The following is a 23,802-nucleotide window of genomic DNA, read 5'->3' on the forward strand; positions in this document are numbered from 1 at the left end:
TGAGTTATTTCTGTAGGCAACACTACTGAAAGATAGTGACAATCTAGTTTTAATCTAGTAATTAATTACAGAACTTGCTAGAGTGTAAAGACCTATAGCCGACACAGTAGAGTAATAAACACTTTATTTTGCTTTTATTTTTCCTTTTTGAGATACAAAATGTGCACATTGAGTTTACACAAACACACGGTGGCAGATTTCAGTGTACATGTACTGTACTACTCTTACGTCCTACACTGGTGCTAGCAGGGCGGCTGTCAACATCCTATCTCTACACCAGAATAGATACCTGATTTATCATTGCAGACAGTTGCAAATTTTCTCCTCCTGTATCTTCTTGCTTCTTGTGATATTTCTACGAAACAGGGAAGATGTGTGTATCTATAGTACTGTTGTGGCAGCTCTACAGTTTTGGCTTACGATCATTAAAAGGAATGTGAAGCCTTTGAGTTCTATGATGAGCTAAATCATAATGCAGTTCCGATAAACTGCTCCATGTTTGTTTTTATTTTCTATGCAATCTTATGTATAATTTCCAATATGATAGAATCACTGGTGTTTTCAAAGAATATTTTGCTTGATCTTCATTCCTGGTAGGCTTTGGGGCAATCAAGGGTTCTCTGTCCCTGAATAGCTTATGATAAACATGCTGTGAGAACATTGGGTGTTAGGGGTGGCTAGAATTGCCCTTTACTGCTGTTAAGGGTTATTTGTTAATAAAGCATTACTAGGTGTTGCAGGACAGACACCCGGACCCTTTGCAAGTCTGTAAACATCCTTGGTTTGTTTGACACTTTGAATTTCTACTTCATGACACAATACAAAACAGTCTACAGGTAAGATCGAACAGGTCCAAAGTTACATGGATTATGTAGCGCCTTGGCTTGGATATGGAAAATTAACAAATAACTAAAATAATTTTACTAGGTATCTGCTAACATCTGATAATAAACTAATTTTTCTAAATGTGCTTTTAAAAAATGTGAAATACATTAATGTCTTTTAACAGCAGGTGAAGCCATAGAAATTGGGACTATTAGGACTATAGTTCTGTTTTTTGTTTTGTTTTGTTTTTAATTTTTAGTAATTTTTGTTTCTTAGTATTATATGAATTGAATTAAAATAAAATTCATTGGCTTTCTGGAACTTAAATGCAGATGTAAATATTTTAGAAAACCATTTAAAGTCCAGGACTAAATACATATAAACAAATAGGAAAACCCACTGGTGTTTTAAAATCACTGATCTGTGAAAGCCTCAGTAATACATGGCTAAGGCTCAAAGCTCTTCCAGATTCTGTGCCTTTTGAATATTCTGAGTATGAAACAAGTTAGCACATTTCGTGACCCTAGTGACACTGTGGAAAAGATGTAAATTTGTAACTGGAAAACTTAAATCTTTGGGGGGGCGGGCAGCTGGTTTTATATTAAAACAAAGCTGTTTGCATAATACGCCTCAGTGGAAAGCTGAGCAATCTATGCTAGAAGTGGTAACTCCATCTTGTATGTGTGTAGAGTAGTTCCCATTGGCCTCTTCAGGAAAGGATGTGCTGACACGTTAGATGACATTTTCGAAGAGCTGCATGGAACGCATTATGTTTTCATCCTGTAAGGGAGAAATAGAAGGATTTTATTTGCTGTGTCTACAGTGGAAAGTACTGCTATATCCCTAAGTATGGCCTGTTCCCTTCAGATGCTGCTTTGTGATGGTAAAAAAATTACCACAAGGGCCCATTTTATGCCCTCTTGGATATGCCTTTATATATTTCATTTAAATCTTACTTGGACCTAGACCACAGTATTTCTCAAATGATGTCAGGATTAAAATAGTGAGTGTGATAGCTAATCTTGGTTGTCAACTGCATCTAGGACCCACTATCACAAGATTCTGGCCAGTCCTGTGATGGCTTTTCTTGATTGGATTACTTGAAGCAGGAAGAACCACTGTAAAACTAGGTGACATCAGGACACTGATTTCTGCCTGCTTGCTTTCACTCTTGCTGGCAAGTCATTTATCCTGTTGTTACTGTATTCCTTCACTTGTATTAGAACTGATTTCTTCAGGACTTCCACATGGACTGAAGGTCAGCAGCTCTCTAGGATACTTTAAGGACTCCAGGGCCATATTGGGATTGCATAGACATGCAGCCTAGTGGATGGAAGAACTGCAGATTCAATCCCTCCACTGTGGGATAGCCATTGTTGAACTGCTGAGATTGCATCCTGTAAGCCAACCTAATGAATCCTTCCCCCCTCTCTCTGTATATGAATATACCCAACACACATTATATATACACACTCTATGCACCCACACACACATACACATACACACACATATATGTGTATATATATGTATATATTTCCAACCATGAGCTTTAAAAGATTATCCAAAGGGAACAGAAGAGAACTTTGGCATTTCAGGTAGTTTGTAAGCCAAAGCACAGAAAGTATATAAATATCATGTTGTAGGACAAAGAAGAGTCAATACGCTCACAGCCATTTTACTCTGCCAGTTATTGCTAAATCTATGTGACCTGTAGGCATCTTTAAAACTGGATAGCTTCTGAATGCCAGAGAAATGATTGGTCGAGAGAAACCATCGCACGGTGGCTGTGGTTAGCTTAGCCCATTTTTTAGAAATGAACTGTATTGACAGATTGAACTGTTAAGGAATACTTCTCCACTGTGGGTGAACACTGCTGCTGAGCCCTGCATATTAGTGGTGAGTCACTGGTGCACCAGTCACCGCTAAGAGGGTTCATGCCACCATTTTAAATCTCTTAAGAGATGTTAATGAAAGGTGAGTTGAGAAGCAAACAGGCATCAAGAAAGTTGAAAATGAATAACTGAAAGAGGGGGTAAAAAAACAACCCTGAAATGCCAGCAAATGTTTCTCCATGTTTGGTAATTTGTAGTTATGGCTCTACTCGTGCCATTTGAGTTGAATCACTCTAGGTAAGCTAAGTCTAGATTTCCAGGTAGTCGTATATAACTATTAGATTTCCAGAAGTTTGTCCTCTTTATAACTGGAGACAATTATTGATTTCTGATAAAATGCTACTTTTTGTCCACATATATTAAATCAATGATACTTTGCCGAGAAGCTCAATTTGATCTCAGAAACTCACAATGGGAAGGGAAAGAACCACCTCTTACAAGTTATCCTCTACTCTCCACATGTGTGCTGTGGTATGCTCCTTCTTCAGAATATATATACACAGACACAAAATTAAAAAATATATAAGCTTGCATAGTTCTCAATAAATTTCTTATTCTATGATGACATGAATGAATATGACATGTTTTAAAAGTATGTCTGGGAAAGAGCAAAGATTTATTTTTTCATTATATATATTTATATGTGTGTATGTCTATGTGTAGGTATGTGAACACAAGCATATATGTGACTGCTAAGTTCAGAGGAGAGCATCAGATCCCATGGAGCTGGAGTTACACGCCACTGTGAGATTCCTGACTTGAGTGCTGGGAACCAAGCTCTAAGATGAACAGTGAGCACTGTTAAGCATGGAGCTGCCTCTCCACCTCCAGAAACAGTGATTTAAATCAATGTGGTTTTGATCAGTTGTCAGTAATGAGATCTCTAAAGGTTGCAAGAAACAAAGGGAGTGTGCATGAGTAATTTTCGCCTCAGTCTTGGCATGCTATCAGATTGGATGTGCATATAAATCTGCTTGTTTCCAAGTGAGAAGCCTATCCTCATTAGCTTATGCACTTGATTTATATTTTGCTCAGTTCATATTAGCTAATAGGCTGTGCTCATTTGTAACTGATGCTAACAAAAGGGATAGTCCCCCCTCCCCCCGACTTACTTTTTGGCAACTTTCAATGAACTCATCTATGGTAACGACGCCATCTTTATTTTTGTCCATCTTCTGTTGAGAAAGAAAAGAACAAAGCACAATATTGACTTGCCCTTTGGTAGCCTTCCCATACCTAGTACATTCAAAGAGATAAAAATATAGCTCATCGTTTTATGTAATACAGGACAATTACATTGTAGGAGGAACTAGTGACTTCCTACAACAGTGAGGTAAAATCATTGCAGGTTGTGATTTCCCCCACATAATGTGAAGCATGAGTCACCTAAACTGTTTTCTAAATATGACAGGACTCACACAGTTTACTGAAGTGTCGAGCCTTGGGCTGTTTTTTTTTTTTTTTTTTTTTTTTTTAATTTTTTGTTAATTTATTCTTGTTACATCTCAATGGTTATCCCATCCCTTGTATTCTCCCATTCTTCCCTCCCTCCCATTTTCCCCTTATTCCCCTCCCCTATGACTGTTCCTGAGGGGGATTACCTCCCCCTCTATATGCTCATAGGGTATCAAGTCTCTTCTTGGTAACCTGCTGTCCTTCCTCTGAGTGCCACCAGGTCTCTCCCTCCAGGGGACATGGTCAAATGTGAGGCACCAGAGTACGTGAGAAAGTCATATCCCACTCTCCACTCAACTGTGGAGAATGTCCTGTCCATTGGCTAGATCTGGGTAGGGGTTTTAAGTTTCCGCCTGTATTGTCCTTGGCTGGTGCCTTAGTTTGAGCGGGACCCCTGGGCCCAAATCTGCCTATTTTTTTTAATCTATAAAAATCGGAGAAGAGTATTGAGAATTTGTTATCTTTAAGATCCCTGTGGGACCTACATGACAACACTTCCTGAAATAAAACGATGGCTTAGTCTGGATACTGTGACTCTTCTGGAAGTACAATTGTCTGCCATAATAAATTTAAAAAAAATTATGAAGTTAAGATTTTATTTGTCCCTGTGAATAACAATTTCCCTATGGAGTTTTTGTTGTTGTTGTTTTGGAGGGCGTTGTTGTTTTGTTTTTATATGAAAGTGTTTTCCAAGTATCAGGGGATCATTTTAGAATTGCCCCTTCCCCTCATCTTTCAATCCTACCTGGAAAAATGTCTCCACATGCTGTCGGGGAGCATCTTCTTTGAGGACAGGGTACGTGCACTTCCCCATCATGTCGTATATTGCTTTCATTATGTCCAGCATTTCCTGAAATGGAAAGGCACTCATGTGAGGCTGCATCCCAAGTGTGAAGAGGCAGTAGGAGATTTTGTTCATAGTATTTCATTTCGTGTTTGTTTTCAAATTCTTTATGAGGTGCAGCCGACAAACAGCCTTTTGTCTCAAAGCAGTGGGATCCAAATGTACCGATTGTGAGAGCTCAGTTTTGAAATGAAGTAGATTCCTACGTCTCTCACTAGGTTGGGAAGTGAACAGTCCGGCTTAATGCTTTGATTTTCACAAACTACAATTACAACCAGTTAGTAAAAGTCCGTGGAGTTTTTAATCACTTTTTCCTATTTTGCCTTTAACTAAAGGAGTTACACGAGAATACGAATTCCAGTATTTTGACTAGGAAGCACCTTAACATTTTGTTAGCTTTAAAAGTAAAATCTAGTTTTTGTTATGCATTTTAATCTTTTAAAAGGAAAATGGTATCTAGTTACTTAAATATTCAGATTTACTACTTGACATAACAGTTACGCAGGTGATAGGATTCTACTCATGTTTACTTTTGAGAGTATGGACTGGAGGACAATGCAGTTTGTAAAAATAAAAGAAATTTCAAAAGATGGTTTTATCATAGACAAGTGGTAAGATAGACGATGTAGGCAGACCTGATGAGCTCCAGTAAAAATGGAAAGAGATAGAGCATTAGCTCTGTATTCAGCTCTCGGCCCTGACACAAACAGAAGAGTGGTTCAAAGGGGAAGGGGTAAGACTTTTAATGTTCTCTAGGTGCCTTAATATAGTTGTGGGACTTAGGCAATGAACGCTCATAGTATCCCAAATACTTAAGAAGTGGGTCTCTTCGTGACGTCTTAAATTTTGCACTTTCTTTGATGACACACAGTCTGACTCCATGTATCATTTGCTAGTGACTTATGGAGCAGTGGTGTCCTGACACACTGTGTCTGTGTATCAGATAAGGTACATTCATGTCTTTGGTCCTGAGTGCTTTTTCTCATATGAGACACTTTGTTGAAATTTTCACTCTGGAGAAGCTGTTAATGCAGAGAGAAAGGCAGGCCCAGCTGCATGACCATTAAGTATGTCCAGGCTTCCAGCAGAGTGTTCATTCAATCTTTTTCACATTCTACACTAAGGGTGATTACTTTCCTCCAATCTTTTCTCGTTTGCTGTTTTAAATGGTCGTAACACACCAGCATTTTAATTTGTGAATGTTTTCATTGATAGCTTCGTTCCATCTGTGTTTGTCAAGCCCACCATTGTCCTGATCCAACCTGGCAACCACTGGGTGATGTAGCTTTGCTGGCCGTGGATTGTCTGGAACCTTTGTCCCTCTTACTATTGTCCACCAGACATGACAAGGCATCTATCACTCCCAAAGATCCTCACTTTTCACCATATCACTAGCAGAAAAAAGGAATATAACATTGATATGTTTTGTGTTTTCTTTGGAGATTTACTACAAATGAGTCTAATCCATTCCATTTTTATTAGAATATATCTCATCTCTCTTAGAATTGCATTAAATATTTTTATTTCCTAAAATGTGATTTTAAAGCAATCACTAAAACTTTAATATTTTGAAGTTAAGCAAAACTGCCTCAGAGGATCGCTAAGTTGGTATGCCATCTCTTACTTCTTTAGTGATGTAGCCATCTTTGTTTATGTCATACAAGTTAAATGCCCAGTTGAGTTTTTCTTGTACTGTCCCTCGAAGCAAAATGGAAAGACCTTTGATGAAATCCTAAAAAACAATAAAAATAGAATTTAGAACTTGGTAAAATTCCCTCTTAAGTGGTGTTAGTAAAACAACCCTCTGGAGTTTGAACATGTTTCCAAAATTACTAATGTGTTTTTAGTCTTTAATTCCTTGTGGTTCTTCATGAGTGTGAACTATGCCCTAGCATTTGACATTTTCATCTAATTAGAAACTGAGTTAAATTAGCTATGGTGCTCAAAATTGTACCTTTATGCATGAGTACACATGCACACATGCATGTGCGTGTGCACACACACACACAAGTTTTTTTTCTAAAGAAAAATTAATATCCATTAGTAAGAAATGCAAAGTATCCCTAAGAAGCAGAAAAAATGTAATCTTTAATTAGATATCAAGTTATAACTGACGTGCGGATAGTTGTGAAAAAACTGGATCCACACTGCATGAATCCAAACTAGCATCAATTTGTCTCTAATTCTATACCTGTAAAAATGAGGACAGTATCACCTCATATAAAAGTCCCAGGAGAGCACATTGGCCATGAGAGTCTGCTTTAACTCTGTGAAAGCCTCTGCTAATGTTGAAATGGATTTGATTACAGTGATAGGGAACCAGGCTTATGAGAGAACCAGGCTAATCAGAGAACATTCACGTGTATTTGTTGTTATATAAAGTAATGTGGCAGATCTGGGTCCAGGGGTTCTGCTCAAACTATGGCACCAACCAAGGACAATATGTGCAGTAAACATCGAACCCCTACCCAGATCTAGCCAATGGACAGGACATTCTCCACAGTTGAGTGGAGAGTGTGGACTGACTTTCACATGAACTCTGGTGCCACATATTTGACCACCTCCTCTTGATGGGGAGGCCCGGTGGCACTCAGAGGAAGGATAGCAGACTACCAAGAAGAGACTTGATACCCTATGAACATATACAGGGGGAGGACGTCCCCCTCAGTCACAGCCATAGGAGAGGGGAATAGGGTGAAAGCGGGAGGGAGGGAGGAATGGGAGGATACAAGGGTTGAGATAACAATTGAGGTGTAATATGAATTAATTAATATAAAAATAAAGTAATGTCAGTATTTCAATGTGATTAAATTCAGGAGTGACAATCTCTTGGAAATGAGAAAGTGAGGCAAATCCAAAAGTTGTCATTTGGGTGAACTTGTATCTTCCCTTCTTTTCTGCATCCATAGCTGTTTTCCTGTCCCAGCTTTTAAATGGTGTTTCTCTGTCTTCAGTGGTGATGAGACAGTTAGCATACATGTAGTTCACAAATTATAAGTTATGTATGCTGTCTGGTGAGAAGTCCTTCCCTTTCTAAACTAGTGCTAGTTATTTCTATTCTATGAATACTTTATGACTATGTATGTTATGTTATTTATATACACACCCTTTCTTTATATAAATGATAGCTTAATATGCTCTTCTGCCCTTAATTTTTCCTCAGCCAAAAAGGAAAGAGAGAGAGCCCCTATCACACAATGAGGACTCTTATTGTTTGCCTGCTTAGTAAAATGGATATTCTGTTTGGATATGTTCCTATTTAGTGGTCCATGCAACAATAGGGAAGTCCAACACCATCCCTGGCTCTAGTGATGGAACTTGGCCTGGACAAAGGCAGGAAGTTTGTGTCACCTCTTTGGCCAAGACCATCAGATCTGAGGCTTGATACATTTTTGAACCTAGTCCAAATCTTAGAATGATTTTGACATTTCTGGACTCTTATAAGGATGACAGCAAGATTAGAGGTGTTCCTCCTGACATGTCAGGAACAGTCAGTCACAACATCCAAGGGCTGCTGATAGTACCTTGCAAACATGCGGTGCCACTCTTAGTGTGCAATCAGTGCCACCCTTTTTATCCCTGTGAGCTGATAAATAACCACAGTGTTTTCCCCAACTATTCTATGATTTCTAATGCTATCAGGGACAGTGCTGTGGTTGTCATGCATACCTCCCTCTTAACTTGCACTAAACGGTGGCTATGTTCCAAGGTCCTTTGGGTGGGGATGGGTTCCTGCCCTAATTCTGTGACAGGTCAGGAATAAAACTATCTTTTTATTAAAAATAACTAAAGAAAAGCCATTTCCAACAGGATTACTGTTCTTTATTCTGTGTTATAAAAATGCCTGTGATAGAAAGGAGCAGAACCTACCGCTGTCTACCTCAACTTCCCCAGTCAGTCTCCGCTAACGTTTGCAAGCTCTCAATATGATGATACAGCTTTCCTGGTGTTGTCTCTTCTTGTACTTGAAAGCCTTGTCCAAGGTGACACTTTCTAAACAGGATTCTCTCTGAAAGGAAATTCAGTTGCCTGGCTTAAAGAGGCCTCCTCACTTGATTTCTGCTGGAGGTTTTTAGAGTCCAATTTGATGATATTTTTTTTTTTTTGATCCTCTCTCTCCTCCAGTCTGTCCATCTTTCTTTCTTTGTTTTATATTTGGTTTACTACAAACTTGATAAACTCATTCATTAATATCCAGAAGTATGGCTATTGTAGCTCCTTCTCTGACTACAGAGAGCAAGGCCTGACTCGATGATTACCTGGTAGCAACCATTCTTTCATCTGAGGGCCCTTTACTCAGTGTCTCACAGCTGGTTACTATTACTCCTCGCGCATTAGTCCTTCTGACTTCTACCACCTCCAAAAGCACCCTGGCCGAGAATGGCCCGTTTGGAGGTAGCTACAACCAAGTCCAGATGGGAAACCTTAAACTCACTAAAGGTACTGCACGTGACAGACTCCCCACAGAAAGGCATCAATATATGTGTGTGTGTGCTGTGCCTTGCTCTTCTTCATGTGGTTTCATAGCAATGTTAAAGTATTGCTTTTCTCTAATATGACCTCCCTAAATAGGTCAAATTTCCACAGTACTTATTCTCTTCCTTAAAATATTTGGAAGATGAAATTTCAGGAATTGACTAAAATTACATTTTCTTTGGACCAAAGATACCAATATGTGTATAATTATATCTGTACATCTATATATTTATGTACCTATATACACACATATATACATATGCATGTATATATATATTTCAAAAGATTCTAGCCTGACTTTATCTTATAGAAGAGATGGCTTACTTATACTGACTGAAACACAGTAATGTTCTTTTTTTGTAATGTCTTTTAAAATAATTTGTGTCTTGAAAAGTGATTGTAGCTACACTAAATTAAATTAGAAGTTCTATGATTTAACCCTGCTGACAACTGTTAAGGATTGGATAAATGTTAAGCAATATTCATAAATATGTGTATAATAAATGCAAACATATTATATAATCTTATAAAACTATAGGAAACTGTACTGAAAAATAATGTAAGCACACGTAAGTCTTAACTACTAATATTAAGTATTCCAAGTCTCTCTTTTCTCACATGTATCAGCATATTTTTATTTTTATTTTTTATTTTTGGAGCAAATGAATTTATTTTTATATTGGAAATCATTGCCTTGAAGCAAAGAAAGTTTCAAGATTTTCTAAGCAATTACTATCTCTAGCTAAAACCACTTTGCTAGAATTCCAGCCTAAGGGGAACTTAGCACAGAGAACATCAGAGATTGAAACAAGGAGATTTGACAACAGATACCTCCATTTCATACCTCTGACTTGCCTGAAGCAAAGTGTGTGACAACCACTCCCGGGGCCACACTTAGACTGGCCTAAGAATGGTACAAACCTGAGTGTATATTTATAATAAAAGCCACACATATGATCCTAAAGACATTATTGATATTATATATTTTATAACATGTACATATATTAAACACATATGTATCTATAAAACAATGAACAATATTTCATTGTTTCATTTATATCAGAATTTAATATTTAATTTAATATTGTATTTTGCCATATCATTGAAAATCTGTCATGAAGTAACTGTATAATTGAGTCATAAAAATATATCATATTTACCAAAAAGAAGTAATTTTATGTTTTGATAGAATGTAGTCACTTGATTTCTGAACATTTTGAACCACAATAAAAATCACATTTTAAACATTTTAAAAAAGATTTCTCTTTCTTTCTTTCTTTCTTTCTTTCTTTCTTTCTTTCTTTCTCTCTAAGATTTACTTATTTATTTTATATATTGGGGTGTTCTATCTTCATGTATACTTGTATGCTAGAAGAGGGCACCAGATCCCATATGTGGCTGCTGGTGGGAATTGAACTCAGGACCTCTGAGAGAGCCAACAGTGCTCTTAACCACTGGGCCATCTCTCCAGCCTCAAAATGATTTCTTTTATATTCTATGTATGTGGTGTTTTGCCAGCATGTATGTCTAGGCGACACTTGCATGCAGTGCCCTTGGAGGCCAGAAGATGGATCTGCATCCCCTCTAACTGCAATTATAGGACAGAATGGGTGTTGGGAATCGAAGCCCTGGGCCTCTGCAAGAGCAAGCGGTGCTCTTAAACTGCTGAGTCATCTCTCTATCCCCAGGATTCATATTCTAAATGGCAGTCTACCACACACAGAAGGATATAAACACACCTTAGTGGAAATGTAATTTTATGCGACCATAGACCAGAACTTGAAGTTCTCTTTTCATTTCCGTTTCACCTTTTTTTTCCCTAAAATATTACAGTTGCTGAGCTCTAATTTCAGTAACTGCATGGCCTCAATTTAAAGTTTTCAGCATGGCATGGTAGTGGGAATATGGTTATAAAACAGCTCCTTTCATTAGTTCCTATTGTTAAATATGCAAATTAATTAAATTGCTTACTTGTTACAATGTTACAATGATTCTGGAGCAAGCTTTTTTCTCTGTTTCTCACAGTTCTTATTTTCTTTCTTTTTAAAATAATTAATGTATTCAGATTACAACTCTATTGTTATCCCATTACGTGTATCCTCCTGTTCCTCCCTCCCTCCCTCTTTTCCCCTATTCCCCTCCCCTAGGTCTGTGACCAAAGGGGACCTCCTCCTCCACTATATGGTCATAGGCTATCTATTAAATCTCATCTTGGTAGCCTGCTTATCCTTCCTCTGAGTGTCACCTGACCTCCCCACCACGGAGAAGTGTTCAAATATGGGGCACTGGAGTTCATGTCAGAGATAGTCCCCACTCTCTACATAACTGTGGAGAATGTCCTGTACATTGGCTGGATATGAGTAGGGGCTCAATGCTTACTGCATGTATTGTTCTTGTTAGTGTTCTTCTTGTAGGTTTCTAGGATCCTCTGCATCCTTCTATTTCTCCATTCTCCCATACTTCTCTCACCTAGAGTCCCAATAGGAAGTCCTGACATTTATGCCAATCTCCTGGTAAATGAAGACTTTCATGGGGCATCCCTTTTGGGCTAGTGTCCAATTATAAGTGAACATATACTACGTGAGGCTTTCTGAGTCTAGGTTAATTCACTCAGTATGATCATTTCTAGTTCCATCCATTTGTCCACAAATTTCAGGATTTCCTTGTTTTTAATAGCTGAGTAGTATTCCATAGTGTAAATTAACCACAGTTTCTTTATCCATTCTTCAACTGAGGGACATTTAGGTTGTTTCCAGGTTCTTGCTATTATGAATAAGGCTGCTATGAACATGGTTGAGCATATGTCCTTGTGTGGTGGAGCATCTTCTGGGTATATTCCAAGGCTGTCTTATTTTCATAAGGAAAAACAAATAGTGGAGAAGTGGCCTTAAGACACAGAAATTAAATGTAATGATGACTAGAGACTATTGATAGGAGGGGCCATCTGGTTAGCAGTTCCCAGAGTTAGGTAACTCCAGCTGCCTCATGCAGCCTTAGAAATGTGTACTATTTATTGTCTTTATAGATGGAAGATCAGGAGTGTGACTGAGTCACAGCACAAAGCTTGGAACAGCAGTGCTGGACACTGGACAGGACTTCTGATTTAAATTCCCAGGCTTCCCTTTTTGCTTGGACTGGAGCTAAGGCCTGTGGTCATGTAGAAACAGTTGCCTCACGCCCATTATTGACTCTGTAGGAGAAAATTGTCGAGTAATGTGAAGGGGAGGCCACACCCCACTTCAACTTTTTACCAGTGGCACTGTAGAACATTCAGCGGTGTCAGGAATTCATAATTCTTTACAGGAATGAATACATAAATAAAAAGTCAGAGGAACCAGACTGTGTATACACGTGCACGTATAAATGCTATTGGAAGATGGAAGGAAGTTAAAAGGCTCTCTAGCAATTATATATCCCAGCTAACAAGCTCAGGATGAGAGCCACAGATACTGACTTCAAATGTTGGAGACTGAATAGATTGTAACCAGGTCAACCTTAAGAACACTAAGATAATTTTCTGTATGCTTTTGATGTGCATTTTAGCCTCCTTATCAGCCATAGAAAAGGGAAGTCAAAGGGACAAAGAGCCAACAGAAAAATTTCTTGTTGACCACAACAGAACAGTGTGAGCAACAGTGTAAGTAGGGTTACACCAGCGTTTAATGAAAGATATAAAATAAATACCCACGAGCCCATATAGCTATAAATAATTGTTGTGTTTATTTATTGATGCCTGGAGAAGGAAGGGCAGATTATCCGTGTGGAATTTCAAATAAATAACCTACAATTTTTGCTGCCCTTAAATTTGGTTGATGAACAATGACTTCTTTCTAAAGAGTATCAATTTGCAAATAGGGAGACACAGCACTAGGAAACTTGACAAACACCATTTTATGCAGGCAGACAAGGTCAGTATCAACAGACATAAATCATTTTGACAGTCTGTACTCATTCTATGTCATAAAATGGCCCTCTCCCTCTACAAGCTACATTTCCCAAACCCATAACCTAAATGTAATCCTGAGAGACCCATCATACACATATGAACTGAAGGACGTTCTACCAAATACCTGAGCAATACTTCCTCCAAACTGTCAAGATGGCAACAAACAAGGGAATCCTAAGAATGCGTCAGTACTAACAACGGTCTAAGGAGACATCATGTCTACATGAAATGTGAGCAGGTCTGAATGAAATTCTATCCAAACTGGGGTAACTGGTTCAGAAAAAGGTCATCCAGTGAAACCCAAAAGAAATCTGGATATAGCATGAGATTTAGTTAATACTAATGTGTCCATATTAGTTCATTAAGTGGAGCTAGCATTCCCTATTAAGCTATGGTGTGAGTAACAGAGAAAACTGCATGTCACATGGGATCTCTCCTATCTACATTTTTATATAAGTGTGAAGCATATCTAATACTAAACAGTTATTACAAAGTGATTTAAAAAAAGAGATTGGCCTTAGATCCATGAGAACTATTACAGATATTTATTGTATGGATATTTCTTCTGTCCTTCCGTGTTCTTTTGTTTCTGAGATTTCAGTGCATATGAGGGCCATTGCCATTGGGAGTCACAGGACAAGCTCTTGGAGGCAACAGGAAGTGGGAGGGGACAGCATCTGAAACCCTGATGTTACTAAAGGTGCAAGCTAGAGTGATGGGGTGACAAGGAAAGCTGGACAGCATGCAGCAGGGCCGCAGTCCTTGGGAAGCCACAGAGCGATTGCTTGCGGCCAGGTGAGGAACGCTCAAAATGAGAACAGGTGGGTCTACAGAAATTTCTCATTAACATGGGGGAATACAATTTGGACCAGGGCAAGCATTTTTTTTTTCTGATTTTGTTTCCCTCTGCCTCTAGCATGTGAGGGGTGTTTGGCACATAGTAGGCTTGGTGGCTATTTGTTAAATGAATGAATGAAGTTGAGAAATATCTAGGGATGCCTTCAATGAGAACAGAGGCCCCTGGAATGATCAGAAAACAACAATAACAGAATTATGTACACAGAAGAAATTGGGCATGCATGTGTAACCCAAAGATGAATAAATTTGATGATAATGGAATTCTACAGTAATTAGAAATACTGCTTAAAATAATTCATCCTGGCATTTCAAAGGAAATAGCTATGCCATTTAACAAGTTGACATATACTAGAAAGTTTTTCTATAAACATAACTGATATTTGTATAAAATGTTTTTTTCAGCACTGCGAATAACAGAGCTATTAGTTTGGGGCAATGCCTCCACTGCGTATCTGCAGGGGGTGCAGTTCTCATCATTTTCCATGTGAATTGAGTTGTCTGCAAATAGCATTTCCTTTAAGCTCTGATTCATCAATCACCTGTAGTAGCAATTAGGTACTACCGATTTCAGAATTAATCTGACAGAAAATTTTAACTCAGTCTCAATACCACTAGCAATCTGGGAAATTCTCAGCTGTGTAAATTACCTGACGGTGATAATATTTTGGAGAATAGACTGCGTGTAATGGGCTGCCTGACTGGCAAAATCAGAAATATTTGGTACTTTCCAGGAGAGGTTCCTGAGTGCTGCTTAAGACTATGGATTTTTAGAGATTTTGCTAGAGATGAGCAGGATTCACTCCTCATTCCTCTTCATGTATACAAATGGCTTTAATAACAAGTCAGCCTTCTAATGTGCTGCTTCCTAGTCTCAAAGACATAAAGAAGAATATAAGTCTTTCACTTTCTATTCGATTTATTTAAAAAATGATGAATTTGAAAATACATATTGGGAAGTCTGAGAGATGCTAAAGGTTAGTACTAAAATTTATGTTGGTGAATCCTGGTGCCAAAGCCTGCCTATCTATCTATCTATCTATCTATCTATCTATCTATCTATCTATCTATCTATCATCTATCTGTCATCATCATCTATCTCCTTTGTACTCTATCTACCATCTAGATATCTTTCTACATATCATCCTCATCTATGACCTTAAATCAAAGGATGGTAAAAGCTTCACGTCTATAATTTACACACAGTGAAATATAGTGAAGGGGATGCTGGTTCATCAAGAATCCAGGTTGCTTCTACTATGCTGAAATACTTGATCTTGCAATTTCCACAGATGAGAATGGACGAAAAATTATTCCCACAACTTTCTGTTCATAAAACCTCAGTTAAACCCCCACTTCTGTGCAGAAGAAGACAGCAACAGCAAAAACATGTGCTCTAGAGTGCATGGAGACCAATAGCCAATAACTATTGTGGCTATCATTATCATATTTTGGTGAACAGATACAACACATTTGATTGTAGTTTCCTATAGAGTTTGTTGAAGACATTAATACTATGCATGGACCATATGTATATACATTATCAACTATCTATTTTCAGTTAAGTTGTTAATAGTTAATAGTATGAAGTTTCTCAAAGAAAAACTCTATCCAGCTGTGGGGATTTCAAGTGGGTAATATATATGTGATTGGAGAATTGTATGTGTGCCAACCACTGTTTGAGGCCAGAGATGCTGAATTTGACTCTTGAATGTTTTATATTCTCTGTAACTATTACAGGATATTAAACTTTGTTATTCCCTTTACTTGCTAAAAGGGGATAACTATAGTGCCATGGATACAGGCAAATATTATGTAATTAGTGCAACATAATGCCTAAAATAACAAAAGCTAAACAAGCATGGGTTTGTATTATCATTGAGCTAGCTATTGTTGCTAATATTTTGAGCACTTAATACAGTAAATGCTCATAATGAGATAAAAATCTGTCATAGTATCACAGAGTAGTCATCTAGGCCTTTGCTGGAATATGTTTAAAAATTCTAGATTACAGTGTAATCTAGTGTAATGTGATGACAAATGGCACAATTAGTCACCTTTATTAGAAAATTCCTGAAGTAATAAATGCTACAACTAAAATCTAATAAATATTGAGCATTTATTTGGTGCCAGGCTCAGAGCCAAACCAAATACTTCCATTATGATTTTCCACTTGTATGTTGATTCATGTATTTGCCTCTCTGCTGGTCTTGTAATAATATGAATATTAAGGCCTAGAGGGTTTAAATAGTAAATCCAGGGCCCCACAGATGCTTGGTAGTAAAAAGGAGATTGGATCCGATCATAATAAAACCCAGGTCCCCTCTGACTTGTTCATTCTGTCCTTCACCTTTAAGCAAATACTGGACATCTTCCATTTTTCTTTATCTCAAAATCAGGATGGACTCTGTTGTTTTTCCCAGGATGCTATTGCTATTAAAAATGTCTTCCCTGCCAAGTCATTTATGTTTTCTAGATACCTTCCAGGCAGCTAATTAATTTAGAAATATAACTTCAGTACCCTAATTTAAAATTTGATTTTGATTGGATATTTATGGCATTTATGAACTTAGTAGTTTATATTAAAAGTAAAGGCGTTATGCCGACATGTATATTACATATAACTGTTACAACTAATCTCACAAAGTAAAATAATTAACAATAATTAGCAGTGTTTTACATGGGCACAAAGAAGCATTGCTATATATTTTCCAACATTATTGACAGTAGACCAAAATGTACATGCAGAATTAAACACTAAATTCTATGAGACATGGATAGCAGGATTGTTGTGATTATTTTCCATCACATTGAAGTGTGCCCCTAGATTTGCAATTGTTAATTCTGTGCTAAATGCAGGCAGGATTTCTGTATTTTAATTTTTATGGCATCATCAGTTTTCTATTTATAAATTTTTGGCTTTCCTCACCTGCCAAAGAGCAACCCATAAGAGATGGATCAGGGGTTGTCTTGCTGATTGGTTCAAATTGTAATGTAGTTTTTATGTGTAATAAATAGCTGCCACTAGAAGTAGTATTTCAGGAGATCTAGGGCAACCTTGACCTTTTCCCTTTGGCCAAATAACTGCTGCTTCCACATTCCGGAAAACGCTATTTGCCCTGTTTTGACTCTTGGTTTATACCTCCTCAATCACTAGCACCTTCTGCCCTCCCCTTCTTAGGATATTTCTTGGTTAAGTTTCGTGAGATGATGTTTGAAATTTCTGGTCCAGAATCTTCAGACCCATAGCCTGGTGTCTTCATGAGGACGGGGTGTACATGACAATATATTTTATTGCCTCTGGAAATTCTTACATAGGGCCACTGATTGATACATTACAAAGATCCACGCTTCTTCGTTCAGCCTGTCTACATGAGCCATGTGTTCAGAGTGCTATCCATGCCCAAACTGTTTTCCCTCCTAAATATGTCAGATGGTTATGATTCTACCAGGCTCATGCTTAGTCATTTTTTAACTTATCTCTTCCCCTCATTTTTACTGCAGTTCAATTTTTCATCAGCTCCTTCCTGTCTTACTCTTAGAATAAATAGTTTCTAATTGCACTCCCTGTTTCAGAGACATAACTCACACACATGAACAGTCCTGTTGAAAGTTCCTCAAGGGTCCTTATCTCCTACAACACAGTTTTCAACCTCCTCAGTTGGCAGCCTGCCTGAGATGTGGCCTCTGCTTCCTCTCACAACCCTCTCAGCTGGCTCTCGTATTTGGATTCTGTCTTTCGGAAGATCTACAGATGTTTTTCCTTTATTCCCAGGGTGATATTCTCCACTCAAGTTCTGCCTCATACTTCCCATCTCAACCTGTATTCCCTTTATTAGTTTCTGCTAGTTTCTCAGGATATAATACATGAAAGTCACCAGATAGGCTTTTGCTGTTACAGTCCCTTCTGCCTCTGGTTCATTTTCCTAGATAGTCTCATTCCATCATCTCACTTTGTGAGATCCTTATTAGAATTCCTTTTCATGTATATCAGCTGCATCTTCCTCTACCTGCCTCGAAAGGGAAAATGTATTTCCTAATTGTTATCATCCACACTCTTTAGTATATGCCTGTCTGTCCATATATCATCTACCTAATGTTGAACATACAAAATAAGATAATAGATATTTTATTTGCCTAAAAGCCAAATACACTCACCCATAATGTATGCAAATCTGTGAACAAAATATTCTCCTCACAAATTTTTGTTATTAACAAAAATAAAAGCCACAGGCAGATATTTCCAAGTTCATATTTCATTTATTCTTCTAGCATTCACAAATAAATGCTACCTCTGACCTTCTGGCACTAGATGAATCCCACAAAAGGCATCACTCTCTACCCATAGTATCTATCTATCTATCTATCTATCTATCTATCTATCTATCTATCTATCTATCATGTATCTGTCAGTCTATCATCTTCCTCCATCTCTCTGTGTATGTATGAGAAAGAGAGAGAGAGAGAGTGAGAGAGAGAGAGAGAGAGAGAAAGAGAGAGAGAGCACATGTTTTTATTAAGACTAATATTACATATTTCATGAATAGTCCTGCAAGCTTTTACTCTAGGTCATTTGAAAGATTTAATTTCATTGCAAGCTTTTGGGGCTAATGAAGGCAGCATTTCTCCCCTATATTAAATATCTTGCCTTATCTACATTTAATAGACTCCCCCAGCAGAGTTTAAGTATATTACATTTATATATCCAAGGGATGCCATAATGACTAGCCCATGGTAAGTGCCAGTAAGTGTCAGATAAATCATTTGCCTTCTTGGGTTGTCCTCATGCTGTAGGAGAAAGCCATGCATGAACAGATAGCACATATTTGAAGGTGCACTAAATGTAGGTTGTAATTTGTCCAACTTTGCAAGGGTAAGAACAGCAACATGGCAACTTAGAAAAGGAAAGGGAATGTTCCTGGGCTTTTCAAAAATAAGCAAATATCAAACTCTTGGCTTTCTTTCTAAAGAGATTAAAGTTTCCTTCAGAGTCTTACGTCAAATGGTAGAAGAGGAGTTCAAGGCTTACCTCAAAGCTCACTGCTCCATTGTGGTCCGTATCGAACGCATTGAACAGAAAATGTGCATATGTTGTGGAGTCTGAAACATTAAAAAGGGGGTACCATTTAGTTAGTGGTTCTAGAGCTCATCCCTTTTCTTTAATGTGTATTGTGGTCTCCGCTGCCCACTCTCTTGTAGTGAACTAGGACTTGATAGTCACGAGAATGAATGAGTTACACGTTGAGGCCGTTGGTGTCAGAGATTTTCTGCGAGCCTCTCACTAGGATTAATCTCAAGACCTGAGATCATGGGTGCTGATCCCAGCCCTGAAATGAGTACCGGTCTCATAGGTGGATTTCCGGACATTGATTGGTGCTTGGCCAAATTTTATCTCCATAAGTAAAGCAGTAAGAAACCAAATGAAACACGCATGAGTTGGTATCATTACTATTCTGGTCATTACTGATATTGCCCTTGTTTTTACTCTCCGAGAAGTATGTTTGGATGTAGAGAGATTGTGAAACTTGCCCAAAGCCACATAGTCACTAAGATGTGGAGCTGAGGCAATCCCATGGCTAGTTAATTTGGCTGGTGGCTTGGGGACAGGGATGATTTAGGAAGCCTCTGGTGGTTAACATGCAGAGTATTTTGTAGACCCTGGGATTCCTACTCACGTGACACTGTATGTGGTAGGGTGCCACTATCCTGCTTGGGCCATGGTGTGACTTAGTGCTCTGAGTAATAAGGACAAAAAATGGATGACTCAGTGTTCCCACTGCCTCTGATGCAGTCTGAGGTCACTGAAGGTCTCTGAAATCTACTTCTTCCTCTGCGTCAGTTTCTCATGTCTACTCCCTCCCTCCCTTTTGCTTTTCCTTTGTCTAACTAATCTGTGAGCTTTCTTCAGATTTCATTTTAAAAAGCATTTCTGTTTGTTTTCTTTTCTTAATGCCGAGCTTTAGCCTTTAAGTACTCTTTTGCTCAATTCTTGATGAAATTTACATCATTATGTTAAATGCTTCCTCTCCTGGGTTTTAGCCTTTAGTCTTCACCTACAAAAATGTAACCTTTCAGCCTTTTGCTTCTAGCCCTTTATCTTCTGCCTTAAGAGCTCATTAATTTCTAGTTTGTGAGTTTTCGTTTTATTTTTACTGGGATTTCTTATTACTTCTATTCCTTTTGACATTATGAATTGGTTTTAAAACCTGCCAATGAAGTGAGTCCACTAGCAGGGAGAGGAGATTACTTTTTTCAGTGAAAGCAGGTATCACCGCTCCTTCTCTTTCCAAGTCTCTCCATTCTGTCAGAGGAAAGCCAAACTTTCCTCTGCACCTTCGGGATTATGAGCTATTTAGGAACATTTCCCCTTGATGTTTCATCAAAGTCATTGGTCATTAACATGAAGGTCATGCATCTCAAAGCTGACTCCACATTCAGTGTCTCAAAAATGATAGTAGCATTGCTAAATAAAATATAACGCACCACTGACTTTAACCATGGGAAATTTTAAATTCTCTGTCTCTGTGTCTCTGTATCTGTGTCTCTGTATCTCTCTGTTTTTCTCTATCTATCTCTCTTTCTCTGTGAGTGCGTCCATGAGTGTGTGTGTGTGTGTTTCATGCCTGTGTGTGCAGGTGTATTTGCACATGCATGCATAACTGGACACAAGATGTCAATGTTGGGTGTTTTTGCTATCACTTTTTGCTTCAGTTTTGAAGACAGAGTTTCTTATTGAAAATGGAACTTACCATTTTGGATAGCTGGCTATATGCCTCTGGGAAATATCTGTTTACCTACTGCCAGTGCTGAAGTCACAAGCTGCACTTCACCACACCTGCCATTTATGTGAGTGTAGGGAATCTGAGCTCAATTCTGCATACTTGGGCAATTAACTGAGCCATTTTCCTAGCCCCATTAACACTATTTTCAATCAGTTAACCAGGTGCCAAAATTGGGTCCATATAGTATATGAGACTGGCAATACCTAGAATGATGCCTGTGTGGCATTGATAACTTCTAGGAAGAAGCCATTTTGGATGTGGCACCAGGGATTTAGATGCAATTGACTTTATGCAATTGATGGGGAGTTTTATTATACAATAATGAAGAATTGGCAGCCTATTCAGGTTTGTGGAGTTGTTTTGCACTCAGTAATACTTTTCACATACTTCTTAAACTCTTTACAAGTCTAAGGAGGTATGAGTTTATGGGTATCATGTTTAATTTATTTTCAGGATAGAAAAAAAGTTTTGCATAGTTTATAATGAGCTTAATTAAGTGGGTCTCTTGTCACCATGTTTAGATAATCAAGGTAAATATATTTACCTTAACTAGCAAAGCTCACCATGAATAATGGCTCATAACAGACAGTGCTTGTGGTTTTTAATTTAAAAACAAGATAATATAGGCATATGATTATTATTCTTCTCTAATGGAGTCTCATTAATTTCAACACTGACATGTGGCAATGACACTCTCAATGTTTACACTGATATTGTTCAAGGGACTTCTTGTTTCCCAGTGCACCTTGGCAATTCTCTTGGAAGTTTATCCAACTTTCCACTCTAGGTTTATCATGCAGAGAAATTTGGCTAACACAATAGTAAAAATCAGAGTGCTTGAATTTGAATCTCTGCTTTTTCAAAGACTAATGGTGTGGCCTGTGCTAGTCAATATTTATGTGACTCAGTTTTATCATGCATAAATAATAGTGATACGAACATGTACTTCATGGAACCAGCATAAAGTTTAAATGAGATATTACATATACAAAGAATTTACAATAGTCACAGGAACCTAGTCAATATAAGGTAACCATTAGTTGTCAGTGTTATTCTAATGCTTGGATTCCAATTAATAGTTTGATGAAATCTCTTAAGACGTGGCAACATCTAAGGCTTGAGGAAGAAAATCAGTTTGGTGGAGTTCTTTCTTTCCACCCAAATTCTACCCCATCTGGATTTCAATCATGATGTGTAGAAAGTAGTCTAACATATTCAAATGTGCAATTTATGGCACTGGCGTTCTGCAGACATCTGCCTGTGAATGGTAGTCTCTGTCAGAGTCTGTGAAGATTAGGGGTGCCACTCAGTGGTAGAGAATATATTTGTCCTGTGAAAGGCTGTGGGTTCAAGTACCCCACCCCTTCAAAAATAACATCAATAACAACAATCTCTCAATTCCCCCTTTTAACTGCACTGAAAATTGTTGTATAGTAGTCTGAAATAAGAAATACATGTGTTATGTATCAATTTGTATATTCTTTATCAGTTAATTTAATATTTATGCCCAGAGAAGCCAAGTACGTGCCCTAAGTGCTTTGTGTATGAAAGTGGATATTTATGGACGTGCTCTCCTGACATGAGCCTATTCACTCATCTCTTTAATATCTGCTAACCGAGGATCTAGTATAGCCAAAGCAATTGCAAGTTCTTATACAACACAAGCAGAGATAATATAGAAACGCCCCTTTCCCTCAAGATGTTGTAATGGTTAATGTGCTAAGAGTTACATACTTGATGCTTCTACTGCATATAGAGAAACACTGGGACACACAGGCATCGGAGCTAGCCAGCTTTTCTCCATCTCATTGCTTTATGCTAGGCAGACTTTATCTGCCTGCAAGATGCTCTCTTCAATATGGCTGTGCTGATATCCATTCAGAACACTAACAAGCCGTATTTGGTGAAGTGTCTCACTAAGCCTTAAGAAGAGACAGGAAGCTGATACAATAGACATTGGGCAGAGGTTTCTATATATAAGACAAATATTTGTGCAGGACATGGTGAGATGTGGGGATTTATAGGTACTTCATTGTTACTGTTCATAATGCCAGAAACCTGTTGCTCTCAGACTGTCAACCTGAATAAATGATGATTTCATGGAAGATGAAGACAGCTACAATATGAATCTGTTTGCCATCGGAGATTGTGTTCTTCCTGTGACCATTTTTCCTTTGCAGGCATCACTGTAAGATGTAATTTGCATGCATCATATTAATTTTTAAATGGTAAGTCATCATTCTTAGAAATATCTCATTCTTTTCAATGATGTTCCTTTAGATTTACGCGTTCAATTAACATGAACAATCAAAGAGGTTTTAAGAGCCAGAAAATGATTTTTCTGCCTTAAATCCCTTTGGATTTGTGAGAAGAATCCTTTGCAATGTAGATTTCTCTGTTTAAATAGATACCCTCTAATGGAAAAGTATTATTTTTAAAATAATACTTTGCATTTTAGGTGCACTCTAACATGTAGTAGCAGTAACTTCTGATTAAAAGAAATAATAGCAAAGATTTCCATTTGTTTTTGGTTTTTTTTGGTATGTATACCTTGTTCTACATTGGTAGACACAAAGACAGAGCACATGAACTTTCTCTAAAGATGTTAAAGTAATTTATTTATTTATTTATATTATATAAATACAACCAGATAGTCAGTTGGTACTAAATATTCTCTCTCTTTGTCTCTCGTGTTTAGTGTTGGTGATCATATTCGGGACCTTAGAA

The 23,802-nt window shown here is 37.8% G+C and overlaps 1 protein-coding gene across 4 annotated transcripts in view; it reads right to left on the reverse strand.

The window, feature by feature from the left end:
- Nucleotides 1-1,060: 1,060 nt before the first annotated feature.
- Nucleotides 1,061-23,802, reverse strand: part of Kcnip4 (potassium voltage-gated channel interacting protein 4) — a 1,056,025-nt gene continuing 1,033,283 nt past the window's right edge. For all 4 annotated transcript variants that reach the window (XM_051165118.1, XM_051165122.1, XM_051165121.1 and 1 more), the window contains 5 exons: nucleotides 19,323-19,393; nucleotides 6,641-6,748; nucleotides 4,918-5,022; nucleotides 3,830-3,892; nucleotides 1,061-1,605 (listed from right to left, as the gene is read on the reverse strand). In XM_051165118.1, the coding sequence (XP_051021075.1) occupies nucleotides 1,558-1,605; nucleotides 3,830-3,892; nucleotides 4,918-5,022; nucleotides 6,641-6,748; nucleotides 19,323-19,393 (395 nt within the window). In that variant the 3' untranslated portion in view covers nucleotides 1,061-1,557. The remainder of the gene's footprint in view (nucleotides 1,606-3,829; nucleotides 3,893-4,917; nucleotides 5,023-6,640; nucleotides 6,749-19,322; nucleotides 19,394-23,802) is intronic.

Source organism: Acomys russatus, chromosome 22, assembly GCF_903995435.1.
Source record: "Acomys russatus chromosome 22, mAcoRus1.1, whole genome shotgun sequence".
NCBI lineage: Eukaryota > Metazoa > Chordata > Mammalia > Rodentia > Muridae > Acomys > Acomys russatus.